This window comes from Rhineura floridana, chromosome 2, assembly GCF_030035675.1.
Source record: "Rhineura floridana isolate rRhiFlo1 chromosome 2, rRhiFlo1.hap2, whole genome shotgun sequence".
Taxonomy (NCBI): Eukaryota; Metazoa; Chordata; class Lepidosauria; order Squamata; family Rhineuridae; genus Rhineura; species Rhineura floridana.
In genome coordinates, this window is record NC_084481.1 from 189943599 (window position 1) to 189960133 (window position 16535).

Here is a 16535-nt window from a genome sequence, read left to right on the forward strand (position 1 = left end):
AGGGTGGTTCATGACAGATGCTCTTGGAGGTCACTGATTCATAGGGTTGCCATAAGTCGTAATCGACTTGAAGGCACATAACAACAACAATGCACAATTGTTATGGACTCTGTGGAAAGAGACATCACTACTGAACTGATTCTTCTTTCTATATTGTGGTGACTTACTATAATGCTGTTGCATTATTAGGATGTTAAACTTACCAGAGTAATTTTATTTATTTATTACATTTATACCCCTCCTTTCTTTACATGATAGAAACTCCAGGCAGCTTACATATGGTTCCTAGGCGGTCTCCCATCCAGGCACTGACCAGACCAGGGAGCTGGCCTTATGTGCCTTCAGAGTAATGCAACGTCGCCTGCCCTTGCACAACTACAGGATATGTTTGTCCTGAAGTCAATCATAATTTTAAAAAAGGGATGTTAAACAATGAAAAACACTGTTCTGCAATGTGATCTGGAATTGCTGTGATGTTATATTCTATAAGACTATGATATTCAGAATTGTTGGCTACATCTTCACAGTAAGAAACATCCCTTTAAAGAGCCATAGGTGGCAACACTGTGTCTCAGAGGACAAAAGAGTTTATGCAGCTAGTTCTTTCTATGTAGTTTCTTGAAGGGTTGTTCATAGGCCACTGAATAATGTAACTGTTGGAGAGCTGCATAAGAACTATGGGCTCTGGTTTCTTCATTAACTAATCAGATCACTACCTTATCATAGATTTCAAGGGCCCGCAACCAGCTCATTACCATGTCAGGGATCCACACCCTCAGTCTACAGGCATATGGACCTCTAAAGGTTGTCTCTGGAGACTAATGGATCTTAGTGAACTCTAGAATGCTGCGTTTTGCCAGGCTTGTCAGAGGCCTTGTTGATCACTGGACAAGGCCCTTGATAGTTTCACTCCCCAGAATCCTTCTGTACCTACAGAGATGGGCTTTCCCCATCCTTTAATGAGAAGCTTTGTATGATAATATAGCATAGGGAAGACAGATGTTGCAGGCAGAAAAATCGAAATCTGACCAAACACATGAGGGACCTTTTTTAGTTCTGTTCTGGTTATGATAGCAGGAAACATTCATGCTGCCGCCTTCTCTGTTTGGTGACATTTTAGCCCCATGCTTGTATGTTTTCTTCTGTGCCCATGCAGCAATGGCTGTGGATGCATTTATTAGTAGTTATAATCTACCTCGCATATTTTGGTTTATGCTATTTATTTCAACTTATTATTTTCGCATTCTGATCCTGTGGTTGTTTACTCAGAAGTACACTCCACTGACCAATGGGGCTTACTTCCTAGTAAGAGTGAACAGCACTGCGCTGCACAACCGAGTTTTGCTTTCGAGACACCACTCGCCCCTAGAATTGAGTTTAGTCCCGCCCCTTGCACTTCAAAGCACCTCATGACCCGATCAGCGCGCGAAAATGAGTAAAACTGGGTATACGATGGAGAGGGAATAAAACCCACCTCCGATCGCTGATTGGTTCACTTGAGCAGCAAATGTACAATTCGGTTGGTTATCTAGATGTCATTCCGCTTTGGCATTTAGTGATTGGCAGGATAAGCGAAGCAAGGCGGTCGTCGAGTGGTATTACCGACCCCGTTCTACCAATATGAGTTCTTGGTTGGCAAAGAAGAAAGCCTATGATTGGACCACCCAAGTACCACTTAATCTCACCGCGAGGAGACTCGCTAGAGATTAGGTGCGGCTGTTGGATTGGAAAATTGTCGCTCCAAATTTTGAGTCGCGATTGGTAGAGTGCTTGGAGGAACCACGTTACGTGAGGCGGGACTGATACACCCCGCCCCTTTACCCCAGCCGTGCTTTCTGCTGGGCCCTGACTGGCTAGGCCGCGTTTTGGTGGCTGGAATGGCGGTAGCGGTGCGGGCTCTACAGGAGCAGCTCGAGAAGGCCAAGGAGAGCCTCAAGCACGTCGATGAAAATATTCGCAAGCTCACGGGGCGGGACCCCAACGATGTCCGGTGAGGCTGGAGGAAGAGACGAGTGGCTGGCTGGGGTTCCGGGCTGGGCTTGAGATGAGGCCGGTAGGCTGGTTCAATGAGGGGCTCCTCTGCCGTTATTTAAATGCCCGCCCGCCCGTTCCCCCCCTCCCAACGCGTCAGGGGACCGAGCTTTGCGTTACCTTCGAAATTAAGTGCCCCACGTCCCTTTCCAATTCGGAAATAAATTGAGGGGGAATGGAGGTGGCTTTTAATCGTGTCTCCACCGATTCCTCCAGGGAACCAGATTAAAGGGGGAGGGGAAGGAGGTGGAGAGAAAGAGTCTCGAGCGGGATGGTTTGGGGAGGGGGAGGAAAGAGTCAGTGCAGAGGGAGGCGTGCTAGTGCATCCGTTAGCGGTGACCACGTGAGTTGGGGCTCAGTGCCGCCGCCCTATGCAAGCACGAGTTCCCACTGTCGTCAATGGGGCTCACTTATCCCTAGTAAAGTATTCTTAGGGCTGTAGTCTAAATCGGCCCAAGTTATTCTGGCATAAAACTGTACTCCTGCCCATTAGGTAGGCAACATTACTGCAATTTTCTGTACTTCTGCTTCCTTCCATGCAGAAGACTAAAATGTTTTAATAAAATAGACTATGGGGAGCCAGCTCACAGTAGAAGTTGTCATTTTCTCTTCCCCATCACTGACGCTAGCAAATGAGTTTCAAAAAACTCATTTGCACTAGGTCTCTAATAGTGTTCCTTTGGGGGGGTATTTTTTCTGTACATAATTTTCACATTTCTGATGGGTATTATTTCCTTGGCTTTTTTTCAGGCCTGCTCAAGGGAGATTATTGACCATCACAGGCCCTGGTGGAGGTAGGGGGCGTGGAAGTATATTGCTGAGGTGAGGATTTATGGATGATGAATATACAGTGCTGAGGGCAACTCCTGTGCTGCCTGAAATTTTGTTTTGTGTTTAAAGATTAGAAATTAAAGAGTATGAACTCCTGTTTTAATGTTTTGATTTAATGTAGTTAGAGTCTGGATTTAACTGCCATACCTGTGCATTGGGTGGGAGGAGAGCGGTTCTGCCCATAGTCCAAAGTATTGTATTCTCAGGCAGCCATGCAATGTTTATCCATTGTTTGTGCTGTCTCTGCTGTCATGAAGTTGTGTGCAGCTCTGCTTCTTTTCTAACCTAGGAAACTTTAGTAATTTCGAGTTAGAAGTGTTCAGTTGCCATAACAGTTTACCACAGTGCTGTGGAACCTGTGATACTGCTCTCTGCAGAGATTTCAGCATATGACATTTACAACTTACCACTTGGCTTTTTGTCTGTGTACCATTATTACTACCCTAGGGTAGGCAGCCAACAATTACATATCATCTGCACCAGGGTAGCCTAACACTGGCACGATTTGGGCCATACTTGGTTCTTTTTGGATGGTGTTTTAGGCTTGCTTGTACAGCAACCCATTTCAGCCCTGGAGATCTTTGGGCTAGTTAGTACTTGTTCTTAAGTTTTAATACTGGGAAGTTTTAAATTGTTACATTTATTCACCTTTTTAAAGTGAAGAATAAGCTTTTGAGTTACTGGCATCATGTAACCTAAACAATCTTCCAGGTTTTCACCTATTATGGATAGCTTTATATAGAATTTAAAGGATCCTAGTTTGTGTAATGCGTAACTGTAGCATCTGCTTTCTCGAGCTGTCCTCTTACTGTCAGTGAGATGTTCCTAGAAGCTGCCCCCAGCCACTGATACTGAGAATAGAGCTTAGTGCATAGTGTGAAGTGGTTCAAACTGCACATGTGGCTTTTGATATCTCCCCCAGCTATTAAAGAGCTACAGCCTCTCTAGTAGAGAGGTGCATTTCTTAGTAGAACTTAATTACTTTAAATGCCATAGCACTTTAGAGGCTACACATACAGTTCCTTTCCTGTCAACAGAGGCAGATGCAGTGGCTTCTCTGATTATTGCCTCTCACCTCAGATGAATTACAAATTTAAAATATTTATAATCCACCCTTTTCCTATAGCAGGGTGGGGTACACAACATAAAAGTAAACCATACAATAATAGAAAGGCAGCTTAAAAACACAATACAGACCAGATTACACGAGCATCAAATTTAAAACTCTTAAATTGTGTGAGCAAATCACTGAATTGTATATCTTAGGAGAGGGCATCCCACAAATAGGACACCACCACAGGGATGGTTTCTCCTGCATCACCACATACTGGAATTCCCCGCTGATGGAAACTGAGAAAAGCCCACTCTGAAGATGTTAAGGCACTGACAGACTAGTATAGGGAGAGGTGCTCCTTCAAGTATTTGAATCCCAAGTGATTTTAGGGTCTTAAAGATAAGTAGTAACACCGTGAATTAGGCTTAGAAGCAACAAGACAGCCAGTGTAACTCTTTCAGAATTGGTGTGATGTGATCCCATCTGACTGAACCAACACCCTTTTGGGGGGGTAGTCCAAGGGTCTTTTGTGCAGGGTCCTGGATGTCTTTCCCTTTTAAACTTATACTTTTTTACAGGGCAGCTGGACACCCCACAAAACACAGGGTGAGACCTTGGACACTTGCCATTCTAATTTGCCAAGAGGCACTTTTTATTTTTAGTATGTGCATAAACAGCAGCTCTTCCCCACAAGCAGCGTATTAGGCCCAGAAAATCCTTTTGCATCCTATAGCTTTGACAACCAGAGTTTTTACCCTTCAGAAAGTCAGCTTAATTAGCATCTATACATACGCAAATTTGTGCTATGGGCCTGTGCCCTAAGTCTCAAGTACCCAACAATGCTGTTGGACTGACAGTTCCAGTAGCTGTATTCTGCACTAACTGAAGCTTCCAAGTTTTCAAGGACAGACCCAAGTACAACATATTACAATAATCCACACAGGAGGTTATCAGAAAGTGGGTCATTATGGCAATTCCTGTTCAGGAATGTTCATAGCTGCCGATTAAGCCAAAGATGGTAAAGATGCTTCATGGCATTGGGGCCACCTGGGTCTCTACAAGGCTGGATCCAAGAGTGTCCCCAACTACATACTTGCTTCTTCAAGGAATGTGCACCCCCATCTAGAATAGGCCATACACCTAATTCCTCAACATGAGAACCATTTTCCTACAGCGCCTCTGTATTGCCAAGATTCCACCTCTGTCTATTAGCCCACATCCATACCATTACTGAGTCCAAGCACCAGTCTAGCTTCTGCAGCCTTGCCCACCTCAGATGACAAAGGTAAATAAAACTGGCTGTCTTTAGCAAACTGTTGACATATCACTCCAGCCCCCTCTGATGATTCACATAGTGGCTTCATATAGATGTTAAATGTGGATAGCGTGACTGCTCTAAAGCTTGTTACATACAAAGGAAGGTGTTCATCTCTAAAGCATTATGGGGTGTTGGCTTTAAACACTTGTTTGGGGCATATAATCAGCTAGTCTGCTGTTTCGTTTCAGGCGTGGATTCTCAGATAGCGGAGGAGGACCCCCAGCCAAACAGAGGGATCTAGAAGGAGCAACCAATAGGTGGGTAGAGAATGGAGTTAGATTCAAGAACAGGATTAAATGGCGCTAGTTTTATTTATTTATTTATTTGTTTTATTAGTTGTCCATCTGGCTGGTTGTCCAGCCGCTCTGGGCGACGTACAGAATAAAAACATACAAATACATTAAAACATGAAAAGCTCAACAATATAAAAAATCTAACCCACCCCAAAAGCCTGTCTGAAGAGCCAGGTCTTCAAGGCCCGGCGGAAGCTCATCATAGCGGGGGCGTGACGGTGATCATTTGGGAGGGAATTCCACAGAGTTTCAAGAACAGGGTAACTACTTAGCTGACTCACTATACTTGCTACATTTATATATGGCTTTTATATAGTGCTCAAGGTGTTACTTATTTTTAAATGGTTGCTTACAACTTGACCCATACAAAAGGAACAGGGAGGGAAGAAGGGGAAATTATTCAAGTTGCATTGGTAAATAGGAGCAATCCAAACTCAAGATCTGCTGGGATTAGTAAGTTTGGATCTGGTGGGTCTCTGGCTCAGTCAGAGCTACGATGGCATAAGTCCCCAACCCCAGCTCTGCCGAGACCAGTGTAAGTCCCCCAAAAAGGGGTGGGGGCGGGAACATAGTTTGGATCCTACGTCCATTCAGCTCAGTCATATGATCTGGCAACCTAATGGAACTGACACCAGAAAAAAGGGTGTAAAACTATTTTAAAGGCTTTTTTTTTACCTCTGCCAGCTTTGGGCTGCAATCCAATACATGTCTACTCAGAAGTAAGCTCCATTGGGTTCAGCTAGACTTACTCCCAGGTAAGTATGTATTGGATTGTAGCTTTACCCAGCAGTAGCTTTGCTCCTTAATTGGGTTTAGAAGTGGCATATTTTAAACTGGCTTAATTTAAGCATCAAGCAGGGGGTTGGACTTGGTGGCCCTATAGGGCTCTTCTGACTCTATATTCTATGGTTCTATTCTATGATAAGCCAGAATGAATTACGCTGGCTTCCCATACTTAGGATTCCTCACTAATTTACATTGGTATGTCTAGATTCCATGTTTTTTGTATGCAGGAGTGTGCATAAAAGTATGTGGAATTTGATTCTGATTTCTCTAGGATTTCAGTTGAAGATTTCTTTCCTTTCAATACAGTAGGAATTGTTGCACTACAACATGTTCTATATAAACAAAAGCAAATGGGTTTTGAGGTTGTGAGCTCCCTTTTTAAAAATGGTAATAAAGCAACAAATTCAGCAAGCAGCTGTTTAGTTGTTCTAAGACCGTCCCACATTACCAGGTCTCAGCAGAAATTGGTGACATGTTTCTCTTAACTGCTCTTGTTTTGAAAGGCTGTCCTTTTATAGCTAATACAAATGGTGTAGAAATTGCGTGGTTAACTAATGCCTGGGATCCAGGGCTTTGCACAGGAAGCTTCTGTGGATCTCCTTTTTATCTGTAGCCCTCAACACTGCATAAAAATCTCCCAAGTTGGGAATCTATACTAAGCATCAGCTAAGAGAGAAATCGGGTAAGCTTAAGCATCTGCATTCCCACAGAGGGGGTTACTGGATCCCATGTTGGATCAAAGTAGATTTTGAAGCAGAGTATCTTTATTCTAGTTTAGTGACGAAGAAAGGGGAAGTTATTTTGCTTTAATTAACACTATTTTCTAAGCCTATGTAAAGCTTTTCCATGGTTCCAGTGTAAAATAGATGCTTTGGATACTCTTTTTAATTTAGGCTGGCTGGGGAACGTCGGACAAGGAGAGAATCACGCCATGAAAGCGACGCAGAGGATGATGATGTTAAAAAAGTAAGTTATGCCTGGAAGTTGGCGGGGTAGGGATGCAAAAGAAATGTGAAATAGCTTTGATTAACCTAACTTTGACTTATCCTTGCAGCCAGCGTTGCAATCTTCTGTTGTTGCTACCTCCAAAGAGCGAACGCGTCGAGATCTTATTCAAGATCAAACTATGGATGAAAAAGGGAAACAAAGGTATCTTATGATATTCACAGTTCAAGCACATAATACAAATCCGTCATATCTTAGAAGTTGGAAGCAAGGAAGAAATGCTGATGGTTCCTGTATGCTGTGCTTTCTCTTAAATCAAACATTGTCAAATATTTCATTTTGCCTTAAGCTGTTTCTGAGTGTAGCGTGCTGTACAAATCAGGTTCCATGTCCGTTTGAAAGATTGGCTAATAACATGCCAGTGACAAACTTGGGCAACAGCTAGTGAAATGTTCTCTTCAAGTTGCTGTGCACAATTCACATTGCTTGTTTATTTGTAAGTCAAAATAAGACCTTGAGAAAGCACATTGATCTCAGACAATTGTTTGTGACTATTCCTTGAATGTAAAAGCTCTAGGTAAAGATTACAGTGTTGTGTCTTCTAAAGCTTGGGCATTCTTCCAAATGTAATTTCAAGAAAATGGTTCCGTTGCTTTTTTGTTTCTTTGGTCTGATCTGAAACAGGCTAATTTAGAAGTAAGCTCCATTAATGTTGGTGGGCTTGATTTCCAGATGTATGTGTAGGATTTTAGTCTTGATCTTGAAAGAATATTGGAAATTAACAATAATCATACTTTATTGCCTTTCTGTGCAAAAGCTTGGAATATTGGCATATTCATTAAGATTAGGTTATGTTTTGGTGATGAAACAGGACTTCACAGCCTGTTAGGGACAATTGATTTAAATAAAAGCAATGTTTTTATTAATTGTGTAGATTTATATCCCAGTTTTTAAGGGGAAATCGTAAAAAGCAGCTTATAGACTATCTAATAACGTAAATAAATTCTTCGGACTTGGGCTGTCAGAGCTTTGTTGCCCTTGCTTACCACAGTGCTGGCTTCTCTTACAAAGAAAACTTCATGTTCTAATCTTAAATATCAAAAGATCTCACTTTTAAACTTAGAGTTGTTTGGGGTTGCTTGCATATCAATTTCCGATTTGCAGTTTGTGGGAAAGTGTCCAAATAAATTTTTAAAGAATTAAATTAATTCAAGCATAATCTTATGTATGTGTTGGGTGGGGTGAGGATGGAATTCTGGGCTGTGGGAATTGTGTCCCCTCATACCTTGAATCTCATTTGTGCTGAGGGGTAGAAATTTCCATTATTAGCCATATGTGGTATGTGTTTGCAAGACGAATAGATTCCATTATATAACAATATATAACAATCTTTTTAGTGTTATAAATTGGCATATTTCATTAAGATTGGATTAAAGAAGTTTGGTGGTGAAACAGGACTTGGCTTTCTAGGGATTGGGCTGTAGTCATTCAGTGCTAGCTAATTTAGGTTCAGTAATATCTGAGTAGGGCTCAATATCTGAGTAGGACTCAGTTGAATACAACCCACTATTTGCCCAAGCTACTTTGCTTTTATTATAAAGAAAAGGGGGGTATAAATTTCTGTATGTACTGATAATAGTAAATTGTTCAGGGTTGTTAAAAAGGGATTGCAAATAGCTCTGAAAGGACCTTTCTGAACTGAGTGGAATGGATGGTAAAATGGTATATGCAACTGAATATAAATGAATGTAAAGTTACGCATATTAGAGCAAAAAATCTTAATTTCATATATATACTCATGGGATCTGAGCTGGTGGTGACTGACCAGGAATGAGACCTAGGGGTGGTAGTGGATAGCTTGGTGAAGATGTTGACCCAGTGTGTGGCAGCTGTGGAAAAAGCAAATTCTGTACTAGGGACCACTTGGAAAGGGATTGAAGATAAAACTGCTGATATCATAATGCTGTTATATAAATCTATGGTGTGACATCATTTGGAAAACTGTATAGTTCTGGTCACCTCATCTCAAAAAAGATATTGTAGAGATAGGACAGGTTCAGAAAAGGGCAACCAAGATGATCAAGGGGATGGAGCAACTCCCCTATAAGGAAAGCAGCATTTGGAAATTTTTAGTTTAGACAAAAGGCGAGTTACAGTGACATGATAGAAATGCATACAAGTGGATAGAGAGTTTTTATCCCTCTCACAATGCTAGAATTCATGGATATACTTTAAAATATTGCTGTTTAATTTAAATTGCATTTGAAGAAACTTACTATAGTTGAAGTAAAAATCAGATATCTGTTCTAAATCCAAGCTTTGCTGTTGCATTGTGTGTTTGTTGCATTCACCCATCTCTGCTCAAAGCACTTGAATGCACCAAATCTGGCAAAGGTAATCCATGGCAGTCCTGGATTGCAATGGAATAGTTGTGGTGATAAGAAGATATGTGAATATAGCAATGCTGGGACTATTTTATTTCCCAGCATACCACACCCCAGAAAATTGGCTGTCTGGACCAAAGTTCTCACTTGTATAGCTCCCAACAAAACTGTAAGTCAAGCAGGTAACTACAGGCGTCCCTGCACTGAAAAGGTAAATTAGCCTAATTCTGTAGGAGTGTGAGGGACTAAGGATTCTAAGGACTAATTCAATTCTGTAGGAGTGTGAGGGACTAAGAATTGTTGCAGAGATTTCTGCAACCTCACTAAAGTCAGTGGTTGAGGTTCCTTGTGAAACAGTGACTTTGATTTTAATAACAGCAACCTGTCCAGTATATCTTCTTGTCATCATCAGCCTTAGAAAAAAACCTTCCAGTCTGAGTCATAAATTAAGAATTTGTAGAATTTAACATGTTTGTAGACAATATATTTTTGTTGACAATGTTGTCCACTGGATTTATCTTCAGTTATCCTCTTATGTTGGCTGTAGAAATTTACACCATCCAATGGTTATGTTGATTTTTAAATGGCTTTTGCACCATGTTGTGTCATTGCACTCTTGTTTTACATAGTATTAGCTAACTGCCTTGGAAGTTTTTGAAAATTGTTTTAGTATATACGCATAATAAATACATATGACAGTGTGCAGTATAATATCTTTTTTCTCCTCTTCTGTGCTGTGTTAGGAATCGGCGCATATTTGGTCTGTTGATGGGTACTCTTCAGAAGTTCAAACAAGAATCAACTGTTGCTACTGAGAGGGTAAACTTAATTCTAAGTAACATTCATTAGAGGGAGAGAGTATATACTGTTTCCACACAATGAGAGAATTCTATACCATTTTGTGGGAAGAATCTTCTAGTACCCCAGTCACTTTCTAGCTGTGTATGATTTTTCTTTTTGAAAGCATTAAGTCTTTGAGGGTCATTTTTCAAGTGTAAAGAGAACAGGAAGAGCTCCTAAAATGTTTTCTCAGAAATAAATCCTGTTGTGCAATATAAGAGGGAAAATAACCTTAAAATAGAGTTTGACTTGCACTACCCTTTTGCCAGTGTAACTTCTGCTGAGCTAGGTTGCATGACTGAGCTGAACAGAGTTTGGAATGGGGTAAGTCTCCTCCGTGCTCCGTCCCTCCCAGAATGCTCCCCTTTTTTATCTTAGCCAGCTGAGCAGAGGCTGGGCTTCAACTGAGCCCTAGCTGAGCCAGGATAGATGATTTAAGCCTGCATATCTCCAGCTGAGCCAGGATAAGGGACTTTAGCCACTGCAGCCCAGGCTGAATTCAGGCTCAGCAGGAAATCCACCTATTCCAAACTCCATTCATCCTGGTGGATTTGGGGTTTGGATTGCTCCTTACAAGTAACAAGGTGGAGAGAACATGTAGTAATACAGTATCCACCTCTGTGGAGCAGAATATGAGAAAGCTAAGTTTCTTGAGCCACTAGAAGCACTGGTTGGCTACCAAGCGCTGCCAAAATTTGTGACCTAGTAAGGAGTAAAAAGTAAGGCTTTTTCTATATCAGGGCTTCAGTTTTGTTTTGAATACATGAACACAGGAGTCAACCAGATATTTATTTGTTACATTTCTGTACCACCCATCAACAAAGTCCTCTGGGCAGTTTATAAACATTAAAAATTTAAGATACAATCCAAAAGGTGTGAAAACAGTGTAGGCTAACTAAATTCTGTACAAGTCAGCACAGGCATGACCTACAGGTCAGCATAGATACAAGCAGCATGGAATCAATATAAAACCAGCATGGGGAAAAGAAATTAGTGAAAAAGTTTAAAAAACAAAAGCATATAATTTAACAGGTTTTAAAGACCCTGGGAGAATAAAAGAGTATTTACCCGAAGCTAAAAGGTCCATAATAAAAGCACCAGATGAGCCTTTTTGGGGAGAGCATTCCATGAAGGGGACCATCGCCAAAAGCTCTCTCCCTAGTAGCCACTCACTTCACTTCATTAGGTGGAGAAACCTAGAGAAGATCTCAAGGACCAGATAGGTATATGTGGGGAAGGCTATACCTAATCAGTACGCATGAATAAAATTAGCCAACCAGATATTCTTGTGGAGCTGTACATTGCTTCTGATTACGGTAGTGTGCCATAGAATATATAGCAATTGGGATGAATACTTTCATTTGACTTTTTAAACAATTGAATTAACTTTGTATATTGTGATAATCATACTGTTTGTGGTAACAGAATAGGCTTAGAAGTCTATTTTGGCATTAAGTGGTATACAAATCAATAAATACTGAACTAACCTTAATCAAATCTGAAACTGTTTCTCCACCTCAGCAAAAAAGACGGCAAGAAATTGAACAGAAACTTGAAGTGCAGGCAGAGGAAGAGAGAAAACAGGTTGAAAATGAGAGGCGAGAACTCTTTGAGGAAAGACGTGCTAAACAAACAGAGCTGCGCCTATTGGAACAAAAAGTTGAACTTGCTCAGTTGGTGAGTCTGAATTTGCCAGCTGCTGTGTGGTGTTTGTGTTGTAGATGATACTAAAAAAACATTCTTTTTCTTTACCAGCAAGAAGAATGGAATGATCATAATGCCAAAATAATTAAATACATAAGAACAAAGACAAAACCTCATCTGTTTTACATACCTGGCAGAATGTGTCCTGCTACACAGAAGCTGTTGGATGATTCTCAAAAAAAATTAAATGGTATGTTGCTGGTGGTATCGTAGAGGCATTCTCTTTTATGCAAGTTCATCTGGATTTCACTAGTATAAGTGAAACTGATGTTGGTAAAATGCTTTAAGTTGAATTAATGTAGAGGGAGGGAGGTAAGTATTCAGTTTATACAGTATCACTGTGTACAATATGTACCATATCTCTTGGTGGGGAGTAGTGGGGAACTCACCAGACCTCTCCATTTGGTCCACCAGGCCAATTTATGCAAACCGCAGCTGTCTGCCCTGTACCTGCCGGATTTAATGTCCGGTGTGGGTAGGAAAAGTTGTGGCTAGGCCAAAAAAGGGTTTGCAGGCACAGCTGATTGATGCCTGCAAATCTCTTTGCAAGGTGTTTTAAAGCCCCAACTATCAACTGATGATCAAATTACAGGGTTTCCTGCAAGTGCAGATTATCAGCTGAACATTGGTGCTTGAAGAGAGCCCTGCATAGCATCACCCCATGTCATTATGATAGTGATTTACTCACATGTTCAAAGTTGGCCAGAGGGGGGAGATAAGGATCTAGCCTACCCACTGGATCCAGTTCGCCAGTGACCCAGGGGTAAATAACATGGATTATCACTTCTGTGTATGAAACTTGCCTTTTGTGGAGTGGCACAAGTGATCTGTAAGTAAGCAGAAACTCTGCTTTTACCCATGATAAGCTTGGTGTGTATTCTATCATTCTTCAGCACTGTTTGAAAATAGGCGTATTGAGTTCGCTGAGCAAATTAACAAAATGGAAGCCAGGCCCAGGCGACAGTCTGTGAAGGAAAAAGAACACCAGGAGGTGCAGAAGGAAGAAAAGAAGGAAGACCAGAACAAGGAGCAGGAAGAGGGTAAGGCGGTTCAGCAGGTGGAAGAGATGGAGACAGGTAATCAGAGCAATGATGTAGAAATGGAAGAGGTAGGGGAAGAAAAGGAGGTAGGTGCTAGTCACAGTGATGGAGAGATAGAACAGGAGGAAGAGGAACAGAAAGAGACAATGGAGGTTAAAATAGAAGAGGGACCAGAGATTAAAGAGAATGACAGGCAGCAGGATAGTCAGGATGAGGATGTTGTGTTGGTGAAAGAGGAAGAAAATATACTGCCAGTAGATGGTGAGCAGGATGTGGTGGAACCTAATGAGGCAGATAATGCAGAACCACTAGAAAATGAGAATAGCAAAAAAGTGGAACCAGAAATGGAGTGTAGTGTTCAGTCAGTGCAGGAGGGGCCTATTGCTCCCCTGGAGAAAGAGGAAGCCAACAAGCCAGAAGTTGAAGCTGAACCAGATGAGGCAGGAGAGAAGGAGCCTGAATCCACTCCAGTATCAGAGGCTGGGGTCCAGTCACAACCTTCACCACAGCTGGAATCCACTCAAGATCAAGAGCCTCAGGTAGACAAAGAAGAAATTATAGTGCCTGAAAAGCTGCCTGAAACACAGGCAGACCAAATCCAGGCAGTAACTGTAGAAATCAAGAACAAGATTAGGAGCAGGAGCAGAGGTAGAGCACGGAACAAAACTAGCAAAAGTCAAAGTCGAAGTACTAGCAGCAGCACTAGTAGTACTAGTTCTACAAGTAGTAGTAGTGGCAGCAGTTCTAGCAGTGGCACCAGTAGTAGTCGGAGTAGTTCCAGCAGCAGCAGCAGCACTAGCGGAAGTAGCAGCAGAGAGAGTAGCAGTAGTTCTAGTAGCAGCGAGAGCAGAAGTCGAAGCAGAGGGCATGGGCACAACAGGGAGAGAAAGCGTAGAAGGAGTCTGGATCGGAAGCGAAGGGATAATGCAGGAGTAGACAGAAGTCACAAGTCTTCAAAAGGTAGTAGCAGAGATGCAAAAGGATCAAAGGATAAAAGTTCAAGGTCGGACAGAAAGAGGTCTATATCAGAAAGTAGTCGGTCAGGCAAAAGAACTTCGCGGAGTGAAAGAGACCGTAAATCAGACAGGAAAGACAAAAGGCGTTGACAAGAGACGAGGCTCCCTAGCCTAATCTTTGCATCAGAAGATTACATGATGAGTGAAAGGATTCCATGTGAGGAAGAAAAGTCTGCCTTAATTGCATGCTGTATAAAATCTTTTGGAGAAATGCAGACTCTTTACCAAGCAATTCTTGTGCTTTTTACATGATTTCGTAAAAGGTTGCTTATCAAATTATGTGAAGATGCAAATGTGTACAAATAAAAGGATCAACAACCCCTTCATCTTTTTAAATATCATCTGCTTAAAGAGTTTCTGTATATTTTAATAGATACCTAGTTTCATTTGTGTGATTCACTTCTGTATCAGGTCTTCTTTTGTAGAAATAAATGTGCATTTTACAGAGGTTTGAGAGCCTGTTGCGCTTCATCTTGCATAGAAACCTTTCTTCCTTTGTCATACTTCATACAGAGTGTCGAATATTCTGCCTATTAACACTTCCCCTCTAATTGCTAAAAGGCGAATTCTCACGTTCTATGAAGGAGCACACACCTGGACATAATTCAGGTTTTCTTTTCTGTGCTTTCATGATACAAATGGATTCCAGCTTTTACTGATGTTTGTTGATGAACTAACTGTCCATAGATGGAAGTAAAGTAGGTACATCAGGCTAGTTCTAATGACTTGGCCATCTAAAATCTGTTTAGAGACGTCCTGTAGGTATTGCCATAAGCCTTTCCCCTCTCCTAGTTCTAGAATAATGCTTAGAATATTTTTTTAAACTTGCATTTCCATTCATTTCTGTGCTTTGCAGTGTATTGGAGGAAGGCTATAGGTAACTTCTAAACTAGATTATTGTTGGCCACAGACTAAACCTTCAAATGCCAATAAAAATGCAGTATAATATAATAATCTGGGATTAAGATGTTGTGTTGAATACCTGTTGAATGGGGAAGCTGATCTCAAAACTTCGCATTTCTGTAACATCTAAAGCAAGTTGATGGCAATATAGTTGGTGTAAAAAGGTGACTTGCTGTTTTTAAACTTCCTGTAAGTGTATTCATTGGCCTGTTCTGTAAAAGTCTAAATAAAGGTAGCTTTATATACTATTTTCTGTATTCTGCATTTACTGTTAAATAAAAAGCCCTTTATACCTGTTATTCGCCTACCAAAACCAAATGGTCTGACACAAACTAGAATTTTCACTCCCAGCCATAATCATACATTGAAAAGACACCAGAAATCTCATGTTGTGTTTAATTACCCCTCAAAACATTTTAGTTGACCTCTCATACCTAACAGTGGAGTCATTAATCTATAGTATGTATCCTGAATGAGGCTTGGGAAGGGTTTCTGTGAAGGGGTATAGTTTTAAATGTGCAAAAATATTTTAACACTGATCTCCAATAAGGTGGTTTATTTGTTTTTTACCAGTGCCTTTTGAAAGTGTACAAGTTTCTTTATAGGTAGGGCTGCAAACATATTGGAAATCTTAATTTAATCATAGTTCCTAGGAAGCTGCCATTTGTCCATCTAACTCTTGTCTACAGCAGTGTTCTTCAACCTTGGGTCCCCAGATGTTTGTTTGTTTATTATTTGATTTATATCCTGCCCTTCCTCCTAGCAGGAGCCCACCAGATGTTGTAGGACTACAACTCTCATCATCCCCAGCCAACTTGCTAATGGGTATGGATGATGGGACTTGTAGTCCAACAACATCTGCAGACTCAAGGCTTCAGACCCAACAAGTAGTTGATGGTAGTTTTCCAGTGTTTCAAATAGGTTCTTAGCTGTACTGAGAGAGACTGGAAACTGAACCTGGGCCCTTCTGCATTTAAAACGTGCTCTTGCTGAGCTTACAGCCCTACTCACCACCCCATCAGATTTTGCATATGGGTAAACTTTCTGAAGCAAGAAGACTCCTTTTTAGGGGAAGCATATGTGTTGGAGTAGGCAGCCAGTCCCTTAATTGTCTCCCTGGGCTCCTGCGGGAGGAAGGGCAGGGTATAAATTAAGTAAATAATAGTTCATGGTAAGAAAAGGGGAATGTCTAAAGACTGCACTTGTCATCTTCAGTTTTTAGGTACTTGCATTAAATCTCTTAATCTGCTCATCTAGTTGGGTCACCTTTTTTAAGAAGTCAAACTGCATAGTCATGTAAAGAGAACAAGGCCAACTTTGTACACTGGTGCTTATTCCCAGTAAGTGGGTGTAGAATTGCAGGCTGAAGTATTTTTGCTGCATTAAACTT

General features: G+C 41.2%; 1 protein-coding gene across 1 annotated transcript; it reads left to right on the forward strand.

Moving 5' to 3' along the window:
• Window positions 1-1668: 1668 nt before the first annotated feature.
• On the forward strand, window positions 1669-14690 carry PNN (pinin, desmosome associated protein). The gene is made up of 9 exons (XM_061611699.1): window positions 1669-1990; window positions 2782-2853; window positions 5423-5491; window positions 7207-7279; window positions 7368-7462; window positions 10386-10461; window positions 12004-12159; window positions 12238-12376; window positions 13080-14690. The coding sequence occupies exons 1-9, from the start codon at window positions 1878-1880 to the stop codon at window positions 14330-14332; spliced, it is 2046 nt and encodes a 681-aa protein (XP_061467683.1). The 5' UTR covers window positions 1669-1877; the 3' UTR covers window positions 14333-14690.
• Window positions 14691-16535: the final 1845 nt, after the last annotated feature.